The sequence below is a fragment of the Tachypleus tridentatus genome, chromosome 8, assembly GCF_004210375.1.
Source record: "Tachypleus tridentatus isolate NWPU-2018 chromosome 8, ASM421037v1, whole genome shotgun sequence".
Taxonomy (NCBI): Eukaryota; Metazoa; Arthropoda; class Merostomata; order Xiphosura; family Limulidae; genus Tachypleus; species Tachypleus tridentatus.
In genome coordinates this window covers 124,680,678-124,708,613 of record NC_134832.1, presented here as the reverse complement: position 1 = coordinate 124,708,613, position 27,936 = coordinate 124,680,678, and the positions used below count along the sequence as shown (strand labels likewise).

At 35.9% G+C, this 27,936-nt stretch overlaps 2 protein-coding genes across 3 annotated transcripts in view; one reads left to right on the top strand and one right to left on the bottom strand.

Annotated features, from left to right (window-relative positions):
• LOC143223416 (17-beta-hydroxysteroid dehydrogenase 13-like) overlaps positions 1 to 12,050 on the bottom strand; it is a 32,924-nt gene extending 20,874 nt beyond the window's left edge. Inside the window, exon 1 of one of the 2 annotated variants that reach the window (XM_076451365.1) lies at positions 11,924 to 12,050. In XM_076451365.1, coding sequence (XP_076307480.1) covers positions 11,924 to 11,965 — 42 coding nt within the window. In that variant the 5' untranslated portion in view covers positions 11,966 to 12,050. Of the gene's footprint in view, positions 1 to 6,292; positions 6,736 to 11,923 lie in introns of those variants that run through there. The other variant, XM_076451364.1, reaches the window with a different exon arrangement.
• Positions 12,051 to 12,121: 71 nt separating this feature from the next.
• Positions 12,122 to 27,936, top strand: part of LOC143223415 (17-beta-hydroxysteroid dehydrogenase 13-like) — an 86,185-nt gene continuing 70,370 nt past the window's right edge. Inside the window, exon 1 of the mRNA XM_076451363.1 lies at positions 12,122 to 12,597. Within this exon, the coding sequence (XP_076307478.1) occupies positions 12,586 to 12,597 (12 nt within the window). The 5' untranslated portion in view covers positions 12,122 to 12,585. The remainder of the gene's footprint in view (positions 12,598 to 27,936) is intronic.

The window sequence follows — 27,936 nt, the reverse complement described above, 5'->3', positions numbered from 1 at the left end:
TGGTCAAAGCGCTCGACTCGCAATCTGAAAGTCGCCGGTTCGAATCTTCGTCACACTAAATGTGCTCGCTCTTTCAGCAGTGATGGCGTTATAACGTGAGGGTCAATCCCGCTATTCGTTGGTGAAAGAGTAGCCCAATAGTTGGCTGTGGGTGATGATGACTAACTGTCTTTCCCTCTAGTCTTACACTGCTAAATAAGGGACGGCTAAGACAGGTAGCCCTCATGCAGTTTTGCGCGAAAATAAAAACAATTACACAAACAAACCATGCTCCACATACTTCATCCAACAGAAAAATTTAACCTATTTCATTCAATAACAGTTTACAAACAGCATCCAAGTTTACGCGCGTGACCCATTTGTCAATTTGATGACGTGATAATAAGATACACATTTTCCTGCAAACGGATAAAAACGATGTGTAGACCATGACGACGGCAGCATTGTGGTGCATATATATATATATGTACTGCAATAATGTTATGGGCTACAAACTGTTGTTTTTTTATATCATTTTTTGTAAGGAAATATGCATCCTATTTTCACAACATCGGCATGACCACATTTCAATGGTACTTAAGTATCACATGCTTAAACAAAAAGTTTAAAGCTTTTTGTGTAATAAATAACATGCCACACTTTGGGATGAAAACATTAGCACAAGGACAACAAAATAATTTCGACACTTTCATATATCTTCTTCAGTCCTACACAGTTTCTTCCTCAGAATAAATTTATCCATGCAGTTTATGTGATACCTGATTGTCTGTGTGGGCAAATTTATTCTCTAAAGGCTGTGTAGGATTGAAAAGGACACAAGAAAATATTGAAACTAGTTTCACAGTCTGTGTGCTAATATTCTGATCCAAAAGAGTAGTTCGTTACTTATGTTAATCTAGGAGTTTAAATAATTACATCCTAAAACATGGCGTCGAAGAGTTACCGAATAACATACACATGAAATATGGTTCATATGAAATCATACGAAGAGTAAGAGTTCTGCATGTTTTATTAGGAATATCACGAGTTTCAAAGTGTGTCAGTGTGCAACAGAAAAGTGTTAATGTCCGTTAAATAACACTTTCCTCCTTAGTTATTTTTGTATTATTTTGTAGGTTGAAAAAATTAGTCTATATCAATGTGGGTACATCACAAAAAGAATTACAGCATATGAAGACTATATATTTAATTTCGTAAGAGTTTCCTTCTTTAGGCTCTTTTCTTACGTGGTAATGGAGAATGTGGTAGAGAAACATACTCGTGAGTGATAGGGAAGAGTATCTTAATCTGAACAACCAGAGACATCATTTCGACCTCGATTTCTCTTTGATTCAGCTTTATGAGCCAAACGTGAACTAGTGTTAGCCGATCGGACTAGTGCTGCTACAAAACCTGTTACGTAATTACTGCTGGACTACTGTCAGCCGATCAGAATAAATCTTCTATCAAACCTGTTTCACACTCCTCCTGGACAACTGCCACCCGATCAGATTAAAGCTTTTCTCAAACCCGTTACACACTACCTGCTAGACTGCTGTCAGCCGATCAAATTAAAGTTTTTACCAAACCTGTTACACATTTTCTGCTGGACTACTGTAAGCATACCGGAATAAAGCTTTTGTTAAACCTATTATATACTTCCTGCTAGACTACCGTGAAGCGATCATAATAAAGCTTTATCAGACCTATTACATACTTCCTGTTGAACTACTGTCAGCCAATCAGATTAAATCTCTTATCAATCCTATTACACACATCCTGTTGGAAAACTGTCAGCCGATCAGATTAAAGCTTTTATGAAACCTGTTAAATACTTACGTCTGGACTACTGTCGGCCGATCAGTTTAAAGCTTTTATCAAATCTGTTACCCACTTCCTGTTGGACTACTGTCAGCCGATTAGATTAAAGCTTTTATCAAACCTGTTACACATTTTTTGCTGGATTACTGAAAGCTGAACAGATTAAAGCTTATATTAAACCTGTTTCATCCCTTCCTATTGGACTATTGTCAGCCTACCAGATTAAATCTCTTATCAAACCGGTAACCCACTTGCTGTAGAACTACTGTCAGCCGATCAGATTAAAGCTTTTATCAAACCTGTTACACACTTTCTGCTAGACCAGTGTAAGCCGATCAGATTAAAGCTTTTATCAAACCTGTTACACACTTTCTGCTAGACCAGTGTAAGCCGATCAGATTAAAGCTTTTATCAAACCTGTTACCCACATCCTGGTGGACTACTGTCAGCCGATCAGATTAAAGCTTTTATCAAACCTGTTACACACTTTCTGCTAGATAAGTGTAAGCCGAGCAGATAAGAGCTTTTATCGCACCTGTTACACACTTCCTGGTGGACTACTGTCAGCCGATCAGATTAAAGCTTTTATCAAACCTGTTACACACTTTCTGCTAGACCAGTGTAAGCCGATCAGATTAAAGCTTTTATCAAACCTGTTACCCACATCCTGGTGGACTACTGTCAGCCGATCAGATTAAAGCTTTTATCAAACCTGTTACACACTTTCTGCTAGACCAGTGTAAGCCGATCAGATTAAAGCTTTTATCAAACCTGTTACCCACATCCTGGTGGACTACTGTCAGCCGATCAGATTAAAGCTTTTATCAAACCTGTTACACACTTTCTGCTAGATAAGTGTAAGCCGAGCAGATAAGAGCTTTTATCGTACCTGTTACCCACTTCCTGGTGGACTACTGTCAGCACATCAGATTAAATCTTTTATCAAACCTGTTACACACTTTCTGCTAGATAAGTGTAAGCCGAGCAGATAAGAGCTTTTATCGTACCTGTTACCCACTTCCTGGTGGACTACTGTCAGCACATCAGATTAAATCTTTTATCAAACCTGTTACACACTTTCTGCTAGACAAGTGTAAGCCGAGCAGATAAGAGCTTTTATCGTACCTGTTACACACTTCATGGTGGACTACTGTCAGCACATCAGATTAAATCTTTTATCAAACCTGTTACACACTTTCTGCTAGATAAGTGTAAGCCGAGCAGATAAGAGCTTTTATCGTACCTGTTACACACTTCATGGTGGACTACTGTCAGCACATCAGATTAAATCTTTTATCAAACCTGTTACACACTTCCTGCTAGACAAGTGTAAGCCGAGAAGACTAGAGCTTTTATCGTACCTGTTACACACTTCCTGGTGGACTACTGTCAGCACATCAGATTAAATCTTTTATCAAACCTGTTACACACTTCCTGCTAGACAAGTGTAAGCCGAGAAGACTAGAGCTTTTATCGTACCTGTTACACACTTCCTGGTGGACTACTGTCAGCACATCAGATTAAATCTTTTATCAAACCTGTTACACACTTCCTGCTAGACAAGTGTAAGCCGAGAAGACTAGAGCTTTTATCGTACCTGTTACACACTTCCTGGTGGACTACTGTCAGCGCATCACATTAAATCTTTTATCAAAACTGTTACACACATCCTACTGGAATACTGTCAGCTTATTAGATTAAAGCGTTTATGAAACCTGTTACACATTTTCGGCTAGACTATTGTCAGTCGATCAGATTAAAGCCCTTATCAAATCTGTTACATACTTCCTGCTGGCCTACTGTGAGCCTATCAGATTCACGATTCTATCAAACCTGTTACAATTTCCTTCTAGACTACTCTCAATGGATAAAATTAAAGCTTTTATCAAACCTGTTACATACTTCTTGTTGGACTTCTGTCAGCCGATTATATTACATCTTTTACTAAACTTGTTACACACTTCTTGCTGGACTTCTGTCAGCCGATTATATTGCATCTTTTACTAAACTTGTTACACACTTCTTGCTGGACTACTGTCAGCCGATTATATTACATCTTTTACTAAACTTGTTACACACTTCCTGCTGGACTACTGTCAGCCGATCAGATTAAAGCTTTTATCAAACCTGGAACATACTTTCGGCTTGACTACTGTCAGCCGATAGAATAAAACTTTTATCAAACCTGTTTCTCACATCCTGCTTGTCTACTGTCAGCCGATCACATTAAAGCTTACATCAAACCTGTTACATACTTCCTGCTGGACTACTGTCAGCGGATGAGATTAAAGATTTTATCAAACCTGTTACATACTTTCAGCCTGAGTACTGTCAGCCGATCACATTAAAGCTTTTATCAAACTTGTTACACATTTTCTGCTGGACTGTTCTTTGTCGATTGGAATGGTGCTGGTATCGATCACGTCTGACACTTCTATATACTGTTTCGGATTAGCAATCCTATCAATCCTGTTTCGTATTTGCAACGTGGATTATTGTTACCTTATCGGACTGGTGTTGCTATCAAATACGTTTCGGACTTCCAGTTGTTAGCGTGTTATAAGATCAATTGTCAAACAAGCTATTTAGTTAAGAGTCCTCGCTTCTGGAAATAACTGTTGCCGGCTGTTTCTGGTTGCTTTCCGGAGGTCTGCAGTTCTAAAGTAGGTGCATTGTGCCCGAATTTTAAGATATTTCACTCTCAGTTTAGGCTTAAATAGTGCTTGTACATATGACGTCATTTGGGTGTATAAATAAAGAAACAATCAACGAATTGAAGTAAACTATGGTAGAAAATAAATATGATGTGATTACTACAGCAATAACGTAAAGTTAACTTAATGAACAAACTTGTTGCTGGTTGAAAGATCTGTGAAAATGTTGTGCAAGTGTCTCAGTCAACTACAAAAGTTAGAATTAGGCGTCAAATGGCCGACCCTCGAAAATATTCTGCAATTATACGTTTATCTGTAATATGACTAAATATTTCAAGTTCTCTTTTTATTGTATCACAGGCTTTAGTAAGTTTAGTCTAGGAAATAATTAACAACCAGGTTGCTATAGTCTTTTCCACGTTTTCAGAAGCGAAAGGATTCGTTCACCTAAACAGAAGTTTATATTTACACTAAAGGAACAATATGAAATTTAAATGCCACGTATCGTCTTTAATACAACGGTTGTTTGGAAACTAGGTTTCATTTAAATTTGTTATTGTTCAGTTTATATAGATTTAAACTTTATTATAAATTACTTTATTCGATATTTTCTATTTATCCTTCTCTGTCCATTGTCATTTGCTGTATTTGTAAAATACATCAAAATAATTTGTAAAATAGTTTTATATTATAATATACACAGATATCAGCCACTCTAAAAAGCTCTGACGTCTTTGTGTTTCTTTGCAGCTGTAGACATTTTTGTGTTTTCTTTGCAGCTGTAGACATTTTTGTGTTTTCTTTGCAGCTGTAGACATTTTTGTGTTTTCTTTGAACTTCATTATAAATCTTATTCCTAATTTCTTTACGATTTCAAGTTGTACATGTGACCAAGTTAAATAACTCGGATATTTTAGACTCACTGAAGTTCACACATTTATCATTAGGATTATTAAATTCGGTGAATAAATTCCAGAAATTCATATATTTTGTTGCTAAAAAACCTCTGAAAGCTGCTAAATGTTTTGCTACACATACGTTTCCTAGAAAGACAGATACATATACCTGTGGGGAAATCCTGGATTATCAAAGTGTTATAAACTAGTCACGTGACATTTGCAATACAGATAATAACAGGCTGAACAATGATAAGAATAATGCTAAAAACAACATCATGGCTGGCTGGTACAGTAAAGCTTTAAACTTAGTTCAATCCAATTTATCGCACTCAAATGTAATATATACGTACTGTTATGTAAGGTTAATTGAGATTGTAAAACTGTAAAAACTATTACTGAGAATTACAAAAAAACACAATAAAGATTATGAAATAAACCTCGTTTCTATAATAACAAGAGAAAATATAAGTAGAAAAATACTTTAATTAAAAGAGTAAGAGCATTAGATGAAGTAATTTAATTCATTTTGAACATGTTTAATGTACTTAACTTACACAGGGAGTGGATTACATGTTTGTACATTTGGAAGATACATGTATTTTATTTAGTTTATTTATGTTTATTTGAAAAACGGTATTTGAATGTTTCTGTCGTAAATTATATCATAAATAGTGGTGTTCTTTGAAACCACGAAATCGACTAAAGAAATTAATAAAGAAGAGAAAAACGAGCGTTTTGTTATAATCATATATTTATAACAACGACAAATGCATCAGATTATTAGGGTTAACATTTTACAACATCTCGGTTGACAACAATATTTTTTTGTGAGACAGTCGTATTCTAATTTTTACCCCACACTCCAATATGTGTTGGTGGCATATTTTCATATCGTATTGAGGAAAAACGTAACAAAAAGAGCAAACATATATCAAATACCTTTCGTATATCCCATAACACAACAGTAGCTCCTAAGTCAGCGGCCAAAATTGCCAGCTCACGACCTAGTCCATGTCCAGATCCTGTGATCAACACCACGTCTCCATGGATACCTTTTCTGGGTGATGGGAGCATGGTTCGAACAATAAAACAAATTTTTGCCACTAGAACCCGAAATATTACTCTCCATGTTTTACTGATTAAAGTTAAGAGCTCCATTCTTCAACGTCCAAAATGGTAGTCTCTATTTCTTTACAATGCCAATAAACTCGGGTTTAGATGCTGGAACTTATTAGAATATTAAGCTCAGCACAACGGAAGTCGTGTTATCCGTCTGCAATAGTGAGAACTGCTAGTAGTCTCTAATAGTTCAGTACTAAACGCTGTTTTCGTAATCTTTCCTCGAGACTGAAAAAAATGTGTGTGACGTACACTCAAGCTGTTCTGCGTGATGCTGACAAAAGAGGTCACTTATCAACAAAATTACTTCGTTATGATTGATACTGGTAACAGAAGCCTTCTTCGGTGAAACAAGACAGATCTCTGAAAGAAACACATGCGCAGGACAGTGGGCAGCCGTAAAGCATTATTCTAGCGGTTTGGGTGGCCCGGCATAGTCAAGCGTGTTAAAGCGTGCGACTCGTAATCTGAGGGTCGCGGGTTCGCATCCCCGTCGCGCCAAACATGCTCGCCCTTTCAGCCGTGGGGGCGTTATATTGTGACGGTCAATCCAACTATTCTTTGGTAAAAGAGTAGCCCAAGAGTTGGCAGTGGGTGGTGATGACTAGCTGCCTTCCCTCTAGTCTTACATTGCTAAATTAGGGACGGCTACCACAGATAGCCCTCGAGTAGCTTTGTGCAAAATTCAGAAAACAAACAAAACTGCCGGTTTGGGTAGGGTTCTCGGATATTTATATCTACACCTTATATTATTAGCTATTTTACGCCCAAACAACTAAAAATAGCTACTTTGTGCCTTAGCTGTAAATCTGTTAGATTACAGGTTTTGTGAATTTTTGAGTAAGGCTGTACAGGTGGAAGAACTCAGTGATTATAATCGAACATATTAGCATGTTCAAGCGCATTTGAAATAAACTATCTCACAGATTTAAACAACTGGTAGAGTGGTAGATGAAACCGCTGTACCAGGGCCCAGGCTAGTAAAGGAGTCCCACAAGGCCCTTCAACCTTGACGTTATTAACATTACCATTCATTAATTTTAGTTTTTTTTAATCATTAATCTCAAACGAAGACGCCTGTCTTATGTCCGAGAGTATGAGGACTGAATGTAGGGCTACAATTAATAAATTAAATCAAGAGTTTGTGTTTATTTGCACAATTTATTTTACACAAAGTTTACTCTACAACTACTTTATTTCACACCTACTTTAGTCAACATTATATAGATAGCATTACAGTTACTTTACTCTATTCATTTTATTAAACCCTTTCTACAATCTCAGTGTTTGTTGATGTTCTGAGTTCATATTCTTCATGAACCACGTTAGAAGTTTTCTTGGTCCGAAATAAAGAGATTTCTTGGTGATCTCTTGATCACTCAACATAGCAGGAGGTCTTCAGACATAGCCCTGCTAGTTTAAGGATCTAATATTGTGCTTTTGTTGAAATTTTTAACGAAATAACTCAAACATTTCCAAGACAAACATAAAACAATGTTCAAGGAAAAACTCAAAGAAAAGGAATTAAAACTGGTCCAATACTGGGAATTCATTATCTAATGTGACATATTTTTGCTGCGATCGTTGTACAAGGTATTGAGTAATAGCTGTCCAATGACTCGCCTCTTGGTCCAATGTAGAACTCACCCTCTTTTCCAGTGTGTCATTCTACTAAATTTGTTTAAGATTGGTAAAAAGACCATAAAGTAGTTTGTGGGCAAACAAACAATATTGTTATACTAGCAGCCTTTGTTAGAAGTTATATGAAGCTGAAAAACATCCAGCTACAACAATAAGATGTCAGGCCAGTTCTGGCTGATTGATCAGTTGCTTGTTAAACACAGAGCTGCACAACTGGTTATTTAACTTTGACAAATAAATAAGAGTAGTGTTAAAATGTTGTACGTAAATCGTAGGTGAAAAACAAAACAAAAATTTGGTCGCAAACCGCGGCACAACACTTAAACCAGAAGTTCTTAACTCAAATCACTTTCTAGTCTCGGATTATTTTATTCATTCACTCGAGGAGCCTCCATGAGTTAAAAATGCAAACGAATCCTTTTCCAACTATGTGGACCTTAAACAATTTATAGGTGGTGGTTGCTGAAAATTTAACTTAACTCCATTATGAATTCTCACTTTATAAAACATCTGTAAACAGGTTTTTGTAGTCAACGAATTAAGACTGATATTACTGTTGTAAAATGATTATATCTCTACCTTTAGTTGATGTCGACTTGCAAGTTATTTGTTTGAAATATCAATAGAGAAGTAAACCTTAGGTAGTTATGTTTAAAATGATTAAACCAAACTTTTATACTGTGGTGTTATAAGTCATTGAACTTTCTACATGTGGACCTGACTTCTTCAGAAATGGGATGGAAAGGTTGTATACCCATTACTTAAAAGACAATGCAACATTAAAACCTCACCAAAACAGTATCATTAGTTTGGAACCTCACATCTGATAATACGAAAATATGTTTAATTATTTAAAAGTGTCTATAAACAGTGTATAAACATCATTTTGCCTCGTTGGATTTATCAGAAAAACAAACAAACATTGTTCAATTCGAAGCTTAAGAATCTTAAACGGCCATATAAAATATTCATCGAATGACAATTTTAGCTATTTATCTAACTGAACTTGCTTGAAATTAGCAGTTCTTATTAGCTGGCAATAGTGTGGATTTTATTACCTAAAGTGTTTGTTCGTTTGTTTGTTTTCAATTTTTGCGCAAAGATACATAAGGGTTACCTGCGCTATCCGTCTATAATTTGGAAGTGATACACAAGAAATTTATCTAGTCAACATAACCCACCGCCAAAATTTGGACTATTTAGTGGAAATTGACCATCACTCTTGTAATTCATCCGTGGGTCCTCATTATGGAGTGTGATTTTGTGACAATGGACACATCTATAGCCAGGCACTTTATCTGACAGGAACTCATATGATCGTCTAGAATGAGTGATAAGTTTAGGCTGAATAGGCTTGAACTTCTTTCTGCAAGGAAAAGGTGTAAAGGTGTCATCTGGAGAACATGAACATCTTCTGTGTTTCAGAATTATTATAAGTTTGATTTGTTTTGAATTTCACGCAAAGTTACTCGAAGGCTATTGTGCTAGCTGTCCCTCATTTAGCAGTGTAAGAGTAGAAGAAAAGCAGAAATTCATCACCACCCACCGCCAACTGCTGGGCTACTCTTTTACCAGATAATAGTAGAATTGATCGTCACATTATAACGCCCCACGGCTAAGAAAGCGAGCATGTTTGGTGTGACGGAGATTCGAACCCGCGACCCTCAGATTACGAGTCAAGTGCCTTAACCACCTGGCCATGCCGGGCCATTATTATAAGTAATATTCTTTCAAACCTGTGTAGTTGAACACACTTAAACATTGAATATGATGTAAAACATTCTTTAAATATTAAATGTGTGAAGTAATTTGTAACCTTTATTATCTGATTATTTTTTCAAGATGGCTACTTCAACGATAAATTACAATCTAGCTGTCACGTTTTCTGGATAACCTCCAATCTTATTTTACTACCAATGCGTGAGGCTAAATTAATATTCAGGCAATATTAAAAAAGAAACTTAATTATTTGTTTAGAAGTATTAATAAAATTGTGTGTCTAAAATATTTATTGCTATTTCATAATTATAATGTCCCTAAACAAACAAGAGCTTGAAGAGATGTGGGGTTATGCAGTTTTAAACACTGAATGTTATAAAAATAAAGATAGTGCATGTGTTATGACGAATGAGATTATCATGTGTGTTTACGTGTAATCCTTAACAACATTCTACAAGTACACGATACGATAAATATACATGTACCTGCTAGGTAAGTTCATGATCTTTAATCAGTGAACAACGACTAGGACATGTACGTTTCCTTCCAGTGGTTTACATCCACGTGTCAATCAGATAATCAGTTTTTTTCTTCTTGGTAAAAACCACAAATGGTATGTTCTCTAGAATCTGTCGATGTGTACTTGAATACCTTCTTAAACTGCTAAAACACTTGATAATGCCTAACATTGCTTATTAAACTATATGATTAGAATTTTTTTCTCCCGTTGTCCTCATGCTTAATTAACATCAATGCTCATTTTAAGTAGTTATTTCTATCTTTAGTTTGCTCTTTAACACTAATTTACATAATGAGCTATTTGTGCTATGCCCACCACGTGTATCGAAACATGGTTTTTAGCGTTACGAACTGGGAGCCCTAAAATAGCAAATACATCTCAAATAATTTTGTAACTTTTGTTTACGGTACGGATAAGAATAAAAAAAAACTCTTAACGACAGCTCTACTATTTACACATTTGACATGATGCATCAAGTTTTAATATAATGTGAAATATCTATCTCTCAAATACCCCTCTGGTACAACGGTAAGTCTACAGACTTGCAACGCTAAAATCAAGGGTTTGATTTCCATCGGTGAACTCAGCAGATAGCTCGATGTGGCTTTGCTATAAGAAAACACACGCACACTCTACCTCTCAAGTTTTTGCAATACATATTTCAAAATACTCAGCCTAGTACATTCAATGATATGAAATAAAGTGACTTTTTTAAATATAAATAATGTCCATTCATCTGTTATGCATGTTGTGCTAAAATTTTAAAATTTCACAGAATTAATTAAAGTATATTATTCATTGAGAATTGAAACTTAAGAAATATTGTTTACGATTTTTATTGATTGGGTCAACTTGATTAAGAAAAAAGTAACGTCCGAAGTATCATTCATTGTATTAAGTAACTTAATTGCTTTGGTTTGTTTTGAATTTCGCACAAAGCTACTCGAGGGCTATCTGCGCTAGTCTTTCCTAATTTAGAGTGCAAGACCAGAGGGAAGACAACTAGTCATCTCCACCCACCGCCAACTCTTGGACTACTCTTTTACCAACAAATAGTTGGAGTGACCGTCACATTATAACGCCCCCACGGCTGAAAGGGCGACGGTGGTTGGTGTGACGGGGATTCGAATCCGCGACCCTCGGATTACGAGTCGAGTGCCTTAACCACCTGGCCATGCCCGGCCGAAGTAACTTAATAATAATATTTAAAAACTATCCCTTATTGAGCTAGGTGATTCAGTAAGAACTATTGCAAGTAGAAAGATGAGGTACGTATCTTATTTTCGTAGTTGGTTTATTTTTTAGGTATTTATAAATCTCAGATTTTACTTCCACCATTCTTCCAATTATAGTTCTGGCATATAAAAAGCAACATATAAAACTAAATTAATTAAAGACTTTATAACACGCTTAACTTTGTTACCATGCATTCTGTTAACTTGGCATTTTTAAAAATTGAAATGTTACACCATGAGTGGCAATTCACTGAAAGATATTTTGAAGGAAAATAAAACTTCGAGTTGATAGAATCATAACTTAAAGCTATTTATGTTTTAAACAAAGAGACTTACAGTAATAATTTGGCCCGACATTGCCTGGTGGTTAGGGCACATGACTTGCCATTTGAGGGTCGCGGGTTCGAATTCCCGTCACACAAAACAAACTTGTCCTTTCAGCTGTGGGGGCGTTGTTACGCGACTTTAAACCTAACTATTCGTTGGAAAATAAACAGTTCAAGAGTTGGCAGTGGATGGTGATGACTAGCTGCCTTTCCTCTAGTCTTACACTGCGAAATTAGGGAAGGCTAGCGCATATAACCCTCGTGTTGCTTTGCACGAAATTAAAAAAAAAACAAACCATTAATTATTTACTGAGTTGGACGCGTGAGAACATCACAAAAAATCTTGACATCTCAAGTTTAGCCTCGTCTTTTGACAGTGAAGTACTGATAAAAGTAGAGTCCTTTTGTTGGTCAAGGAGAAGATATTGGAAGTCTAACACTGCGATAGTGAAGAGAGAGAGACTGAAAGGTCACGTGATGATGCTAACAGAACAGTGAAACTGATAGTTTCGTGCACGCACGAAATGTAGCATTCAACACTTTTGTGATTGGCTTTCATCGTGACTGGTTCTGCAGGGATTTGATTCGAAGGAAGAAAAGTTGAAGTCACTGACCCAGGAGAAGCGATCGTCTACTGGGCTAGACAGGAATGCGCACTTTTTGTGTGTATGTATGTGTAATAAGGTTAGTTTTCTCTGTCCTTGAAATGTAACCAGTCTCATACAACTTAAAAATTCGGTGAAGTTTGCAGGCTAGAATAATTCAACAAATTTTCTGGTTGATCCCGTTATTATTAGCGTATTCAGTGGCATAGCGATAAATTAATGGACTCAAAGCATTAAAATCCGGGGCTTTTTCCCTCGTGTTGAATAAAGCCCAATGTGGATTTTCTCCAAAAAGTAACTACCAATTAGATGTTATCGGTTCCATTTTCTTGAGCTCAATTCATCTGAGAATCAAGTTTATGGAGTTTTGTGGTAAATTTAACACTTCATATAACCTTAATTTTAACGGAAAATCACGAACTTCTATAAACCACATTCAAATCATTTATTTTTTTTAACTATATGATAAGTTTTGTATCTGGTAAAATAAATACGTATTGTACTTACAACAACTGATATTTTATTGTTTCTTAAATGAACACTAATAGAACAATAGCTGATGCCTCTAATTATTCTTCACCAGCTATTTCTAAACGTTTGAATTTATCTGTCTAATACTTTCTGCTCTCAGCTTCTAAGTTATTTATGCTGTTGTTTTGTATTTAAGCACGAAGCTACACAAAGGGTTATCTGTGCTCTGCCAAGAAGGAGCGTCGAAACCCTGTTTCTACAAATCCGCAGACTTTCCGCTGTGCCACTGGAAGAGAGATCTGAGTTATTTAATCATGACTTATAAGCATCAGTTAGGAGGTATCAAGTTAAGAATAATTGTTTTAACACTATTTAGATAACTTTTTTTAGCGTAAGTTACAAAGAAAGAAGAAATATAAAGTTTTCCAACTTTTTTCTCTTAACAACTCGTACACAGCGTATTTATAGAATTTTAAACAGGACATCTTGTCAATCCCGAAATACATTACATGGCCAAAAGTAAGTGGACACCCGACCATCACACTCATATGTGTTTGTTGAACATCTCATTCCAAAACCATGAGTATTAATATGGAATTGGACCTCCCTTTGCTGCTATAATAACCTCCACTCTTCTGGGAAGGCTATTCACTAGATTTTGGAGCATGTCTGCGGGAATTCCCTCCTATTCAGCCACAAAAGCTGGGAATGAGGTCAGGGCTATTTGCAGACCAGTCACGTTTTTCCACACCAATCTCGGTAAACCATGTGTTTATGGGCCTAGGTTTGTGCACAGAAGCATTGTCTTGCTGAAACAAAAAAGGGCCTTCCCCAAACTGTTGCTACAATGTTGGAAGCACACAATTCTCTAGAACTTCATCGTATGTTGTAGTATTAAGATTTGTGGAACTAAAGAGCCTATCCCAAACCATGAAAAACAGCTTCATACCTACATAAAACTTTACAGTTGGCACTATACATTCAGTCAGGTAGCGTACTTCTGGCATCCTCCAAACCCAGATTCACTGCCAGATAGTGAAGCGTGATTCATCACTCCAGCCGACGTTTGGCATTGCGCATGGTGATCTTAGGCTTGTGTGCGGCTGCTCGGTCATGGAAACCCATTTCATAAAGCTACCGACCAACTGTTCTTGTGCTGAGGTTATCTTCAGAGGCAGTTTGGAAGTCGGTAGTGAGTGTTACAACTGTGGACAGACGATTTTTTACGCTCTTTAGCACTCGGCGGCCCCGTTTCTTGAGCTTATGTGGCCTAGACGTTTCCACTTCACAATAACAGCACTTACAGCTATCCGGAGCAGCTCTAGCAGGATAGAAATTTGACGAAATGATTTGTTGGAAAGGTGGCATCCTGTGACAGTGCCACGTTGAAAGTCACTAAGCTCTTCAGTATGATCCATTTTATTGCCAGTGTTTGTCTATGGGAATCGCATGGCTGTATGCTGGACTTTATGCACTTGTTAGTAATGTGTGTGGCTGAAATAGCCGAACCCCCTAATTAGGAGGGGTGTCCACATACTTTTGTTCATGTAGTGTATAGGTGTATATTTGCTAAGAAGCTATCATCCGTTAAGATATAATGATTCGCGTTCGGTGTTTAAAGTGATTTCCAAAAGGTGCTGGTACATGTGTGTATTGGGGTAAATAAACTGGTGTTGTATCTAATACGAAATACACTTATGCGTCTCTTGGAAGTGGCAATGAAACTCAGAGATTCTTTTGTGCGAAACCAAAGAGTTTGGGCTAGGGTGTTTTATAGTAATGCAATTTTATTTTCCAGTGTGTTATACCATCATTTTATTCGTACTATTTTACGTACAGCCCAGTTTTAACGACTGTTTTCGTCTAGTTTTTCACGTTATTCCTTCTTTGTTTTATACAGTTACATTTCTTCCTTGCCACCGTTTTATGACGTCACAATCTCTGGTTTGAACAACTGTTAGTAAAAATTAGCTTTAAACAAAGTTTGAGCTAACAGCTAAAAACAGTTAGATAGAACAGATTATAAAACACCTTCATCAGTATAGAAGTTATTTGGTTTGAGCGATGGTATACGGTTTCTCAAGATACTGATTATGGAAATTACCTGTAGAAATTACAAAGACCATCTAGAAACAAACCACAGATCTGAACATTTTTCTATAGTTTTAGACATCACATCCATTTCTGATATTTTATTTCTTGTTAAGTTATATCTCATTAAGAGCTATGGACTTTCTTTCATGGCAAGACACCAACTACCATAGTGTATATGGTAGGTATTCCGATTACTAAAATCGTTATTCATTGAATGTTGTTGTTACGTTTATCATATTCAAACAGCGAACATAAGTAATAATAATAATAATATATAAAACATTGTTTGTTGAAAATAAACTATGTTTATTAGATTTGAATTGATCTGCCAAAAATATTATTAGAAAAATCATAACATTTAATCTTATAGAGTTAACAATGATGTCATTTTGAAAGAGTTGGTCACCGAAATGTCCTTACCACTTTCTGGCGTGCTCTTAATCATTTATAGGTCAGGTGATCGGGTGATTTGGACACTCGAATTGCAATTTGAGGATCAGGGGCTCGAATCGCCATCACACTAAACATTCTAGCCATTTCAGCGTTGGGGGCGTTATTATGTTACAGTTAATTCCACTTTGGTAAAATAATAGCCCAAGAGTTGGTGGTGGATAGTGATGACTAGCTGCCTTCCGTCAAGTCTTACGCTGCTATATTTGGGACGGCTGGCATTGATAGATCTCATGTAGCTTTGCGCGAAATCCAAAACAAACAAAAACTTATTGATTTATAGTCGGAAATTGTGACTACTGTACTTGAAAAGACAAAGTTTCGAGAGAATTGGTAACAAATGGTAACAATGAACATCAGTCTGTATGTATAAAAAACTAAACTTTCTTCTTAACAATAAAATAATTTAAATGCTAAGACAAAGTTAAGAATGTATAACGTTTCCTTTGTGTGCAGTTAAGCATCAAAAGCTAAACAATTGACTATCTGTCCTGCGCGCCACCATGGGCGGCGAAAACCGGTTGGTGGTATTATAAGTTCAAAGACTTATTACTGTGCTACTGGGAGACGGTAATACTTCTGGTCTGCTTATTTTACGGTATTCTCTTTACTGTAAGTTACCTTTAACTTACGATAAGCTCGTGCATATGAAAAACCTTGGTAATACTTTTTAACAAAGAACTATACTTTAAATACTAATACGTAATACACAGGTTCAAGGACATTAGGTTTTTTCTTACACAACTTATTTTGATAGTAATACTATTTGACTTTTTCTGAACAAAATATTGAAAATTTCACAAACTAAAATTATAGAAGTGATTTTTGAGGCAATACCTTGATAATATTTAGCACGTTTATGCTAAGTTTTATGTAATTCGGTCTCTTAATAGATGGTCCTGGAGCCCCAGCTGATTCATTTTTTTTTTCCATTGTCATTAATTACATAGGCTGTCGCCGCCTAAGAATTGCTAAATCTCAGATCTGAGCTTATATTTTTTATTTAAATGTACACGTGTTTTGTGTCAGAAATGTTTGTTCTATACTCTTCTTAAAAAGAATAATTTTCGGTGAACTCAAACTGACAACAAAACACCAAGCAATGATAAAATGTAATCCTATCACATTTCGAGCCATTTATGTCAACAGTGACTGCGATGTAGTCCGTAGTTACTTCTATTACCTCTAACGTTTACATGCCTTGGTTATAGAATAATTACACTATGTAACAAAATTTTTACTTTTTCTTGTTCCTGGGCAGAAAGTGTTATTTCCCAATTGCTTATACCTAAAGTAAATGGAAAAGACCTATTTTTCTCTTCAAACTTTGCTTTTGTGACCTGGGAGTGTATAACGAAAACATGATGGGAGTTTTTATTTGGGGGCTGATACGTGAAAGTAATTTACATTACAGTCGCAAATCTCGAAAAACTACTCACTTCTAAACATTTTTGTTCACTTTTGTTCAACTTTACTATAAATCTTGATTCATATGTTGTTTTATTCAGACCTTATGTAAATGAAAAAATGCAAATTTTACCGTTTTTACACAGAAAATAGAAAGATAATGTGATGTTGGATTCTATGTTTTTACTATTAACAGTCTATTCTTTCGAATGGTTTAGACCAGATATTTCATGAAATGGTTTATTCACGAAAATCCTGGAAATAATTGTTTAAGTTATGACTTTCGGTTATTGGTTTGATTTTGGTTTTTGAATTTCGCGCAAAGCTACACGAGGGCTATTTGCTCTAGCCGTCCCTGATTTAGCAGTATAAGACTAGAGAGAAGGCAGCTAGTCATCAACCCCCATTGCCAACTCTTGGGCTACTATTTTACCAACGAATAGTTAGATTGACCGTAACATTATAACGCATCTACAGTTGAAAGAGCGAGCATGTTTGGTGTAACAGGGATTCGAACCCGCGACTCTCAAATTACGAGTCGAACGCCTTAACCCACCTGGCCATGCGAGGCCTAATTAATACTAATGTAAACGTATATACAGTCACTTAAATTGGACTATCCATTCCAAACATCTATAGTATACGTATATCTTGACAATTTCAAAATACGCTGATCCTATTGTTTGAGTACCATAAATACAGAGATGTTGTCTTATAATGGTTAACCTGCAAACCAATGAGTATCTTTATCTGTTGTCAACGATGACTGTTATTAAAACATATGATTATTAAAGAAATGGATCGTGTTTATCACTGAGAAAAGTATTGGCTATACAAACAGCTGGGGACAAGCTAAGTAACACAGCTGCGTCTGAGTTTGTTGAAATTGAATATTTCCTTTGAATGTGGTGAAATGCTTAGAACTGAATTATCTTCAAACATACTGTTCAAAAAGCATAATGAAGAGTGTCATATGACAGTTATAAACTAGTCTGATAACTGTTTATCTCAAATTACAACAGTAAAACACAGCTCATGATGATTAGAACCTAAACGTTGGATAAAGGATAACTTGAAGCATATGAAATGGTGAACAATGAAAACTGGAATCGCCTAATAGAGAAGATAGAGACTGGTTTAAAGTATATAATATGATGAATACTGGAAACGCGAAGTGTATAAAACAGTGGATAGTGTGACGTTTGTGTAAGTTAGAACTACACGTAACTTATACTGTTAAATGACGCCCAGCAAGGCCAGGTGGGTTAAAGCGTTCGACTCGTAATATGAGAGTTGCGGGTTCGAATCTTTGTCGTACCAAATATAATTGCCCTTTCAGCCATGGGAGCGTTATAATGTGACGGTCAATCCCACTATTCGTTGGTAAAAGAGTAGCGCAAGAGTTGGCGGTGGGTGGTGATAACTAGCTGCCTTCCTTCTTGTCTTACATTGCTAGATTAGGGATGCATAGCGCAGATACTTCTCGAGTAGCTTTGCGTGAAATTCAAAACAAATAAATAAACTGTTAAAGTATGTTGCAAAATTACTGCCTATTCACTAAAATTGTAGAAAATCCTCGAGTTTAAGAATGAATAATATACGTGTGTACGAAAGCACCAGTGTATTCTCAGTATTGTTATTCAAGCTGAAATTTCTATAAACGTGCCTTACGCTTATAAAACGTAACATACGCGAGGCACCAAGAGGCAGTATGTATTATTAGTTTGCTCTAGTTGATATGCTGTAAACCTCGGAAACTATAACTGTGATTAATGCTTACTAACCGGGAACTTCAGATATTTGACCAGAAAGGTTGATAGATTTCGAACATTACAAACTGTTTAACTTCAGCGGATTAACATCAGATGTTCGCATTTTTACAAAGACATTATAAAACTTCAGCTGCGGAAAACTCGCATGTGATCAGCGAAGAAATAGCTAGCTCCCCGATAAGTAAATTGTATCAATATCAACTTAAAATTAATTCAGCTATTGTGAACTCTTGACAAGATATCAAATAAGTTCCCGATCAGATAGAGACTCAGTACAGTTTTTTAAGTTTGTAAAAACTTTTGTGTATAGATCATTATTTGTTATAACCATTATTATAAATTGTATTATTGTTTATACATTAAAATAGAGATTAATAATTACATATCGACATATATCATTTAACTCAGTTTCAGGCTGTTTCATACTGTAACAAATAACATAATAAACTGGAGTCTCGTCCAGAAAAAAATATCGTAACACGTAACGACAGTAGTTGACTTCAAGTATGTGTTACAATGAATAATGATTAGTATCATATGATACGGTGGTTAGTGATGACCGGAATTATCCGGTACAGTAAAAAGTCATTGATTGAAAATATGTGTTACGGTGGAAAAAGAATGCCTAGAAGCGTATAATACAGTGGAGACGTGTAATATGTTTTGATTAACCACGTTTAATAGCTTTTCGTGCTGTGCAGTGTCTATAGTTTGAGCCGCAATTGTAGGATTTACCTTCTGTGCTGAAGAGCTCACTATAACAAAGTACCCATCTGTTAAACATTTATTAGCATACCGAAATAATAAATTATAAAAAAATATTAAGTTGAGGCTAAGTATGTTTGGAAATAAATTGTAATTATTTTCATGTTTTATTTTGTACCTAACTTTAAATTAAATTGTTAATAATATACAATAGATTCATCATTTTACTGCACCTTAAGTCGTTAACTTCTCATTACTATAATTAAATTTACACATAAGATTTGTTGAGAAACACCTGCCAGTAGGATTGTGTTTGTGTTTTCTTATAGTAAAGCCACATTGGGTTATCTGCTGAGCCCACCGAGGGGAATCGAACCCCTGATTTTAGCGTTGTAAATCCCAAGACATACCGTTGTACTAGCGGGGGGCGGCCAGTAGGAAGTTTTATATTTGTCTTTACAACGAACCGATATTCATGTTTAAACTGGATCATTATTTGTTGTTTAGTAAGAGTTTGTTTATCCTTGTGATTTCTCTGAAAAACAGACTTTGGAATTACGTTTTCTCTTACAACTATAGAACCAGTTTCAAGCGTGACAACTAGTAAATCATATTTTTATGAGCACTTGTCATTGTAATATTAATGGTAAATAACACAAAGTGTTAGCGATGTTCCTTTTCAGTGAATCATCTAGTTTTATGACATCTAATTATAAATGCCCTGCCTCTTCAGTGATTCAGCAGACAGTCTAAGGGTCCACAAAGCTAAAAACCGAGCTTGGATACTCGGAAAAAGCATTGCACAGCTTTGTGTTTAGCAGAAAAAAATATATATCTTAGTACTAGAAATAAACAAATAGTCTAAATAGTTCAACTAACACTTTTAATTACTTTAAACGCACAGCATTATTTTTACATTTTATAAACTTTGTGTATCTAACTCCAAAATACCTTCAACAACAGCAACAAAATGTTTTTACGTGAAGGACATGCTTTTCCCTTTAATCTGAGGAATAGAAATATTGACGATGTTCATTAGTTATCATCTTAACAGGTCTGGCATTATCTGATGGTAAGGCGCTTGACCCACAACCTGAGGATTGTTGGTTTCAATCCTCGCCACCGAACATGCTCGCCTTTCCAGTCATGTGGTCGTTACGAGACTACGGTCCATTCCACTATTCTTTGGTAAAACAGTAGTCCAAAATCTGACGGTTAAGGATGATAACCGGCTGTCTTCCCTTTCGTCTATCATTTCTGAATTAGCGATGGCTAGCGCAGATAGCCATCGTGTAGTTCTGTGAGAAATTAAAAAAAAAAAAAACCTTTTCCTTCAGATATGTCATTTGAAAATGTTTGAGGAAACAAAGCAGAAAGATAAAAATCTAAATATAGTAGATTAAATAATTTTAACATGTCTTTCATTTGCAATGTAGCTTAATTAAAGCAATTTCCTCCATCTTCAATGTCTATCTACATTAGTGAATGTGCAAGAGACGCAACAAAAACACATTACTGGTCGAACAAAAGAAGGGTTAAACATATCATCAGTATTGTAACCTGTGAGCGATACATATGGAAAAGCATGTTTCATATAGTTCTGTATGAAGCACGTCTATGCTATTTAGTTTCAGGATATGTTTAAACATAAAACATACTCACCTCTCGTTTTAGCTTTACCAACTAGCTCTGTAATCTGTTTATCTTACAAACTACAACTAACAAATCTGCTGTAATCGCTGTGTTCCTGTGGCTCATCTCTACCAATATTTTAATTAAATATATAGGATAATGTTGATTGTTTCTTTGTTTTACAGCAAAGCCACATTGGGCTAACTGCTCTCTCCATCGTGGATGCTCAAATTTTGAATTTTACTGTTGTAAGTCCGTAAACTTAATGATGTCCCTTCGGAAGACTTGGATAAGCTGTATAGTTTATGTTATTACTAATTACATAAGCCATCTGACTTAATGATGTCCCTTCGGAAGACTTGGATAAGCTGTATAGTTTATGTTATTACTAATTACATAAGCCATCTGACTTTAGTCTACTTATGTTACTGACAAAAAAACATTTAAACAGAATCCAAAAATGTATTTTATCATGCTTACCATCTATGACTTTGAATTTGTACAAATGCAGACGTATAACGTTCAACATTTCATTCATCCAATGAAATTCATTGTTTATATAGATCAAACTTACTTTTCCCTGTAATACGGATAATACGTGCTGTTAAAAATATAGGAAGAGCTATTTATATCTTCTGACAAGCACACTGGTGAAAAATATATATAATACTTCAAAAACTGACATCTCAAAATAAAACTATAAGTTTATCTTACAATCTCTTGTTTGATTAACCTTAAATTTATAACGACAAAAATAAAAGTAGTTGACCTAATAAAACAGATTAATTTAGATACTTAACAATGCTTAAGACCCCTATAGTGTAACGCCACGTAGGTTTAGTACCAGGATATTAGGCAGAGAGCAGAAATACGATGCCCTAGTTTCATTAATTATATACTACCGAACTTAATATTTAGGTTGAATATGTTTTCACTTGTAGTTAATTTTTTATAAAAGAGCAAAAGAATAAAAAAACAGTTACAGAGAAAAAGATTTTTTTAAAGAAATGTTTGCTACTAGTTTGTTCACGTGAAACATACGTAACATGAAATTTCGTTATTTATCTTTGTCTTTGACCTTGTGTTATAAATATTTTTTATATTACTATATTTCTGGGATAATAACAGTCACCTCCTGTTTTTGTCCTGAGGTAACTGTCACTTTGAAACTTCACATTAACATAACAAAGTAAAACAATAGAAAGATGTTTGCACAAGTAATAAAAAATACAACTTTCGTTTTTTCTGATTAATTAACTTCAAGTATCATATAGTCGAATTTTCAGTCAATCTTTACTCAATAGAAACGTAAATAAACACTGTAACAAATATAATTGTTACTGATTTGTGTTCCATAACCCGTAATTCAATTATCCCAGTACTTTATGATGTTATGTAGATATATATCTGTTATAGTTTTACCCTATTATACCTTTATATCTTTATATTTTTGCGAGTAAACTATAGATTGGTATCATTAAAAATATGATAGAGTTTTTATTATCCTATATTTGGGGCTCTTGTTGATCCTACAGAACAGCGTTTCTCAGCCCTTTAGATACGAGGGGCTAACTCGCTGCCTCTCTAAAACTACTGCGGACGAAAATTCAGACATAACGAAAATCATTTGTAATTTACACCAGAATATTCTGTTTGTTTTTGTGAAATTTCACGGACCTGCATGAATGTCACGGATGGGTGGTTGAGGAACACCGTTTTATTACACATTCGATATATTTGAAAAGCTGTATGTTGTGTTAAACATTTCCTGTGAAACACAATGTCATTTTACCGTCAATTGCGTACATTTTTTTTCTTTGTAAAATTATTTGATATCGTAGATGTTTTATTTCTATTTATTTCCACTGAAAAGGAAAAAAAAAATTTTAAACCAGGAAGCAATTAATGAAAGGCTTAGAAGTGGGGTGGTGCTACATGAGCTCACTCTAATGTTATACTTCCCTGTAATTACATGTTAGCCGATGTTTTCTCATGATTTGTGTGTAATTTTGTGAATAAGTTGAAAACATTTCACTCCACTGACCGAAAAAGTATGAGAACTTGGCAGTGAAACATGGTGTAACTATGTGACCAACAAAAGGTATGAGAACTTGGCAGTGAAACATGGTGTAACCGTATATATGAGAAATTAACAGTGAAGCATGGCGTAACCGTGTAACCAACAAAAAGTATGAGAACTTGACAGTGAAGCATGGTGTAACCATGTAACCAACAAAAAGTATGAGAACTTGGCAGTGAAACATGGTGTAACCGGTGTAACCAACAAAAAGTATGAGAACTTGGCAGTGAAACATGGTGTAACCATGTAACCAACAAAACTATGAGAAATTGACAGTGAAGCATGGTGTAACCGTGTAACCAACAAAAAGTATGAGAACTTGGCAGTGAAACATGGTGTAACCGTGTAACCAACAAAAAGTATGAGAACTTGGCAGTGAAACATGGTGTAACTATGTGACCAACAAAAAGTATGAGAACTTGGCAGTGAAACATGGTGTAACCGTGTAACCAACAAAAACTATGAGAACTTGACAGTGAACCATGGTGTAACCGTGTAACCAACAAAAAGTATGAGAACTTGGCAGTGAAACATGGTGTAACCGTGTAACCAACAAAAAGTATGAGAACTTGGCAGTGAAACATGGTGTAACCGTGTAACCAACAAAAACTATGAGAACTTGACAGTGAACCATGGTGTAACCGTGTAACCAACAAAAAGTATGAGAACTTGGCAGTGAAACATGGTGTAACTATGTGACCAACAAAAAGTATGAGAACTTGGCAGTGAAACATGGTGTAACCGTGTAACCAACAAAAACTATGAGAACTTGACAGTGAACCATGGTGTAACCGTGTAACCAACAAAAAGTATGAGAACTTGGCAGTGAAACATGGTGTAACCGTGTAACCAACAAAAAGTATGAGAACTTGGCAGTGAAACATGGTGTAACCATGTGACCAACAATCTGTTAATGTTGAATTTCACGTAATACTTTTCTTCGGAAAGACAAGCAAACTTATACAATGTATAAAATTGGTCTCTCTCCTTCTTTGACTCAATCACAAACAAGTGTGTCGTAACAGACAACTTTAAATTAGGGACCAGTGTACGAAGAACAAGGTGCTTTATGAAATGAACAGTTAACTATTTTATTATTAGTTCTTAAGTGCAAAACTATACAATAGGCTAATTGCCCTTTAACCACCGAGACCCATTTTATAACTTTAAGAGCTTTGTGGCTTACTATTGTGCCACCGCAAGTATTACTTAACTAATGTATTTTGGTTAAATGCTTTTTATTGAGCGCAAAGCTATACAATAGGTCACACAGTCCAATTTATAATTTCGTGCTTGAGCACGAACCAAAATCTCTCCACTGAACTATTACGATCTGGATTTTTAATTAGATTATTTCTGGATAAATGGATGATTCGTATACTTAATAATGTTATACAAATAAAATATTCTAGCAAACACAGTTGTATAAAAGCTCCTAAATACAAATTGGAAAACTGACATTTTTTTGCTCTAGTCCAGGGGTGTGCAACATTTTTCGTCGGTGGGCCATATAACCAACTTCATCAATCAAGCGGGGCCACTTAAAAAACAAGCTTATTCGTGTACATGCACAATAAATTAAAAAAATTCTCAAAATGCAAGCAATAATATTTTATATTTTTGCATGAGTGATCATTTTAGTGCGACACTTGAAATTTAGAGTCCTTGCAGAGCTTGTCAATATCAGCTTTGACAGAAGTGGTTGCCACTCTTAACTGACTGGTCAAATGTTCATCAGTCAGCTGACTTCTACATTTGGTTTTGATGAGCTTCATTTTGGAGAAAAATTGCTCACAGCAGTAGGTGCTACCAAAAGGGAGGCAATTCTTTGTGCATGACGGGACAAATTGGGAAACTTTTCACGTACACAGAGTTTGTAAAGTCTAGCAAACTGTTTTCAGAGAATTTCCTTTTTAGTGTCCATGTCAGCCTGCAGTTCAATGAGTTCCATTTGGCAATCATCAGGACTGTCTTCCACTGCCAAATCAAAAGGTTGAGCGAACAATTTCAATCTAATTTCAGTTTGTCTGAAATCTGGAAATCTGTTTGCAAACTCATCACGCAGCTTTTGTACACTGGTTCCATATTTGGTGCAATCCAGATTAGGAAATTCCAGTTTCCTGGTTGCAAGACATGTAAAATGGGTCAATATGGCTCTTCTCAAATGAACCTGGAAAAGTTCCAATTTCTTCTCAAAAGCACAAATATGCTCAAACAACTTATTCACAAGTTGACTTTTCCCTTGTAGTTTTAAGTTTAAATCAGACAGATGCTGTGTAATGTCTGTGAGGAATGCTAAGTCATTCAGCCAGTTCTCATTGCTCAAGAAGTCCACATTCTGACGTTTGCTCTCCATGAAGAACTTAATCTCCTCTCGCAGATTCCAGAATCTCTTCAAAGTAGCAGCTCTACTAAGCCAACGTACAGCAGAGAAGTACAAAACATCTGAATACTCACTGTCCAGCTCATCTAAAAAGTTTTAAATTGTCGATGATTTAATCCTCGTGTTCGAATATAATTTACGCATTGGACGACATTTTTCATGACTTCTGCAAAATCCAGAACTTTGGTGCACAAGCTCTCTTGGTGAATAATGCAATGGCTTACAACTACGTCTTGTGCTCCAATTGCAGTTAGAAATTTCTTGGTGAATCCATTTGTCCTACCTGTCATGGAAGGAGCACCATCTGTTGTAACACCACATAATTTATAAGGATTCAGTTCAAACTTTTCTACAACCTCAAGCACTTGTTCACAAATATCCTGTCCTGTGGTTGTGGAGGAAAGGCTTGCCATATCTAAAAACTCTTCGAAAACATCAAAGCCTGCAGTAACAGCTCTAATGAAAATGACAAGTTGGGATGTGTCATTGATATCAGTGCTTTCATCCAAAGCCAGACTGAAAGCTTCACACGAATTCAATCTCTCTTTCAAAGTTTCTTTGATGTCCTCTGAAAGATCTTTTGTCCTGCGTGAGACAGTAAAGCGGGAAAGGCTAGTTTGCTCCACCAAATATTTTTTCTCTGGACATGCATATTCTGTGAATATTGTTAAACAATTTTTAATAAATTCTCCATCACTGAAAGGCTTTCCCTTTTCTGCCATACATTCACAAAGCTTAAAACTCAGTTTTGTCATCAGTTCTGAATTTTTCTTGAAAGTGGTAAAAACACCTTGTTGCTTTTCAATGGATGTTTTTAAATGTTCAATTTTGTCCTTTCGTGCCTGACCAACAATTTCATCAAACTGGGAGGAGTGCTTAGTTGCGTAATGTCGCTTAATATTGTACTCTTTCATGACTGCAATTGTAGTTTGACAGACGAGGCAGACAACACCTTGATTATGTGGGACAACAAGATATTTTGTGCACCATTCACTGTTGAATAACCTTCCCTCATCATCAATTTTCGTTTCTTAACTGCTGACATTTTACTAGCCCTGAAATCAAAACAAAATTATTCTCACGAAAATAGCAAAGTAGAAAAACATAGAATTTATTTACACATGGAACCTCTTATGGACAGAAACACATGTTTCTAAATTGGCATCCCGATCATAGCCTTCCGGTACTTAAATTAATTGAGAATAGCAAAATACAGTGTGACCTCGCCTATTCGCGGTTCGCCATTCGCGGCCCCGCATATTCGCGGGTTATGCGCGAATTGCGTTTTTTGTAGGTCACAGAGACTGAAAGGGCTTTTCGAGGAGATTTCTGTTGTATTTACTCAATCAAGCCGTTTTTATCAATTGTCGTCTTCACCAAACAAGATTGGACTGCTATTGGCTGACTGCCTCAGCTTCCCCAACAACGCAAACGGCAAAGCACAGCCCGGTAACGCACGGTACAATTTAGTGAAATACATAACAGTATGCAATATTGCTACATTATTACTGCATCAATGAGTATAAGTATCATTAGTGTTTGGGAAGCATTTCATATAGTATATAATCGCATACATATACGTTTTAAAACTGCATCCAATATTCGCGGTTTTCGCTATTCGCGGAGGGTAAAGAACGTAACCCCGCGAATAACGAGGTCACACTGTACATAGAATCAGATGCATCTGAAAGCAAAATTTTAATAAATTCAGTAAAGTCACAACAATATGCTAAATAATAATCAATTTACCTTCAATCTCTTGTAGTAACTGTAAAAGGTAATAAAATTTTCACCAATAATGAATGACGGACAGCAGAGGTTAGGGAAAATTGTCGCCACGAAGGCGAGGTTCAGGACATGACGTTGAGTCGTAGACAATAGTGCTAGTGCACGTCACCTATTCATGCCCTAAGGAGGCCGACCAATCGAATTCGGCCTGCTCCTCTCTAGCAAAGATAATTTTAGAAGTTTGTCGAGTCGAAGCCTGGGAATCCCGTAGGATCGATGCTTTTAAAAATATTCCATTTGCGTTGGATTACAGATCAGGCCACATGGTTAGATTACAACAACTAGGGCCACACTAAATGGCTTGGCGGGCCGGGTTGTGGCCCGCGGGCCGCCTGTTGCACACCCCTGCTCTAGTCAAATAGGTATGTCCACCGCTAGTTCAGCGGTAAGTCTACGGATTTACAACGCTAAAATCAAGGATTCGATTTCCCTCGGTGAGTTCAGCAGATAGCCTAATGTGGCTTTGCTATAAGAAAAACACACACACACTCAAATAGGTATGCAAATTATCGCCAAATATAAAGAATAACAAATGAACATGCTTTCAGTTTTGCTTCGATTTGGTGTATTGCATTTTAAACAAATACCAGACACTTCCCATGTGGGTGTTACAGTGCAATTTCTTTATGTTAGGAA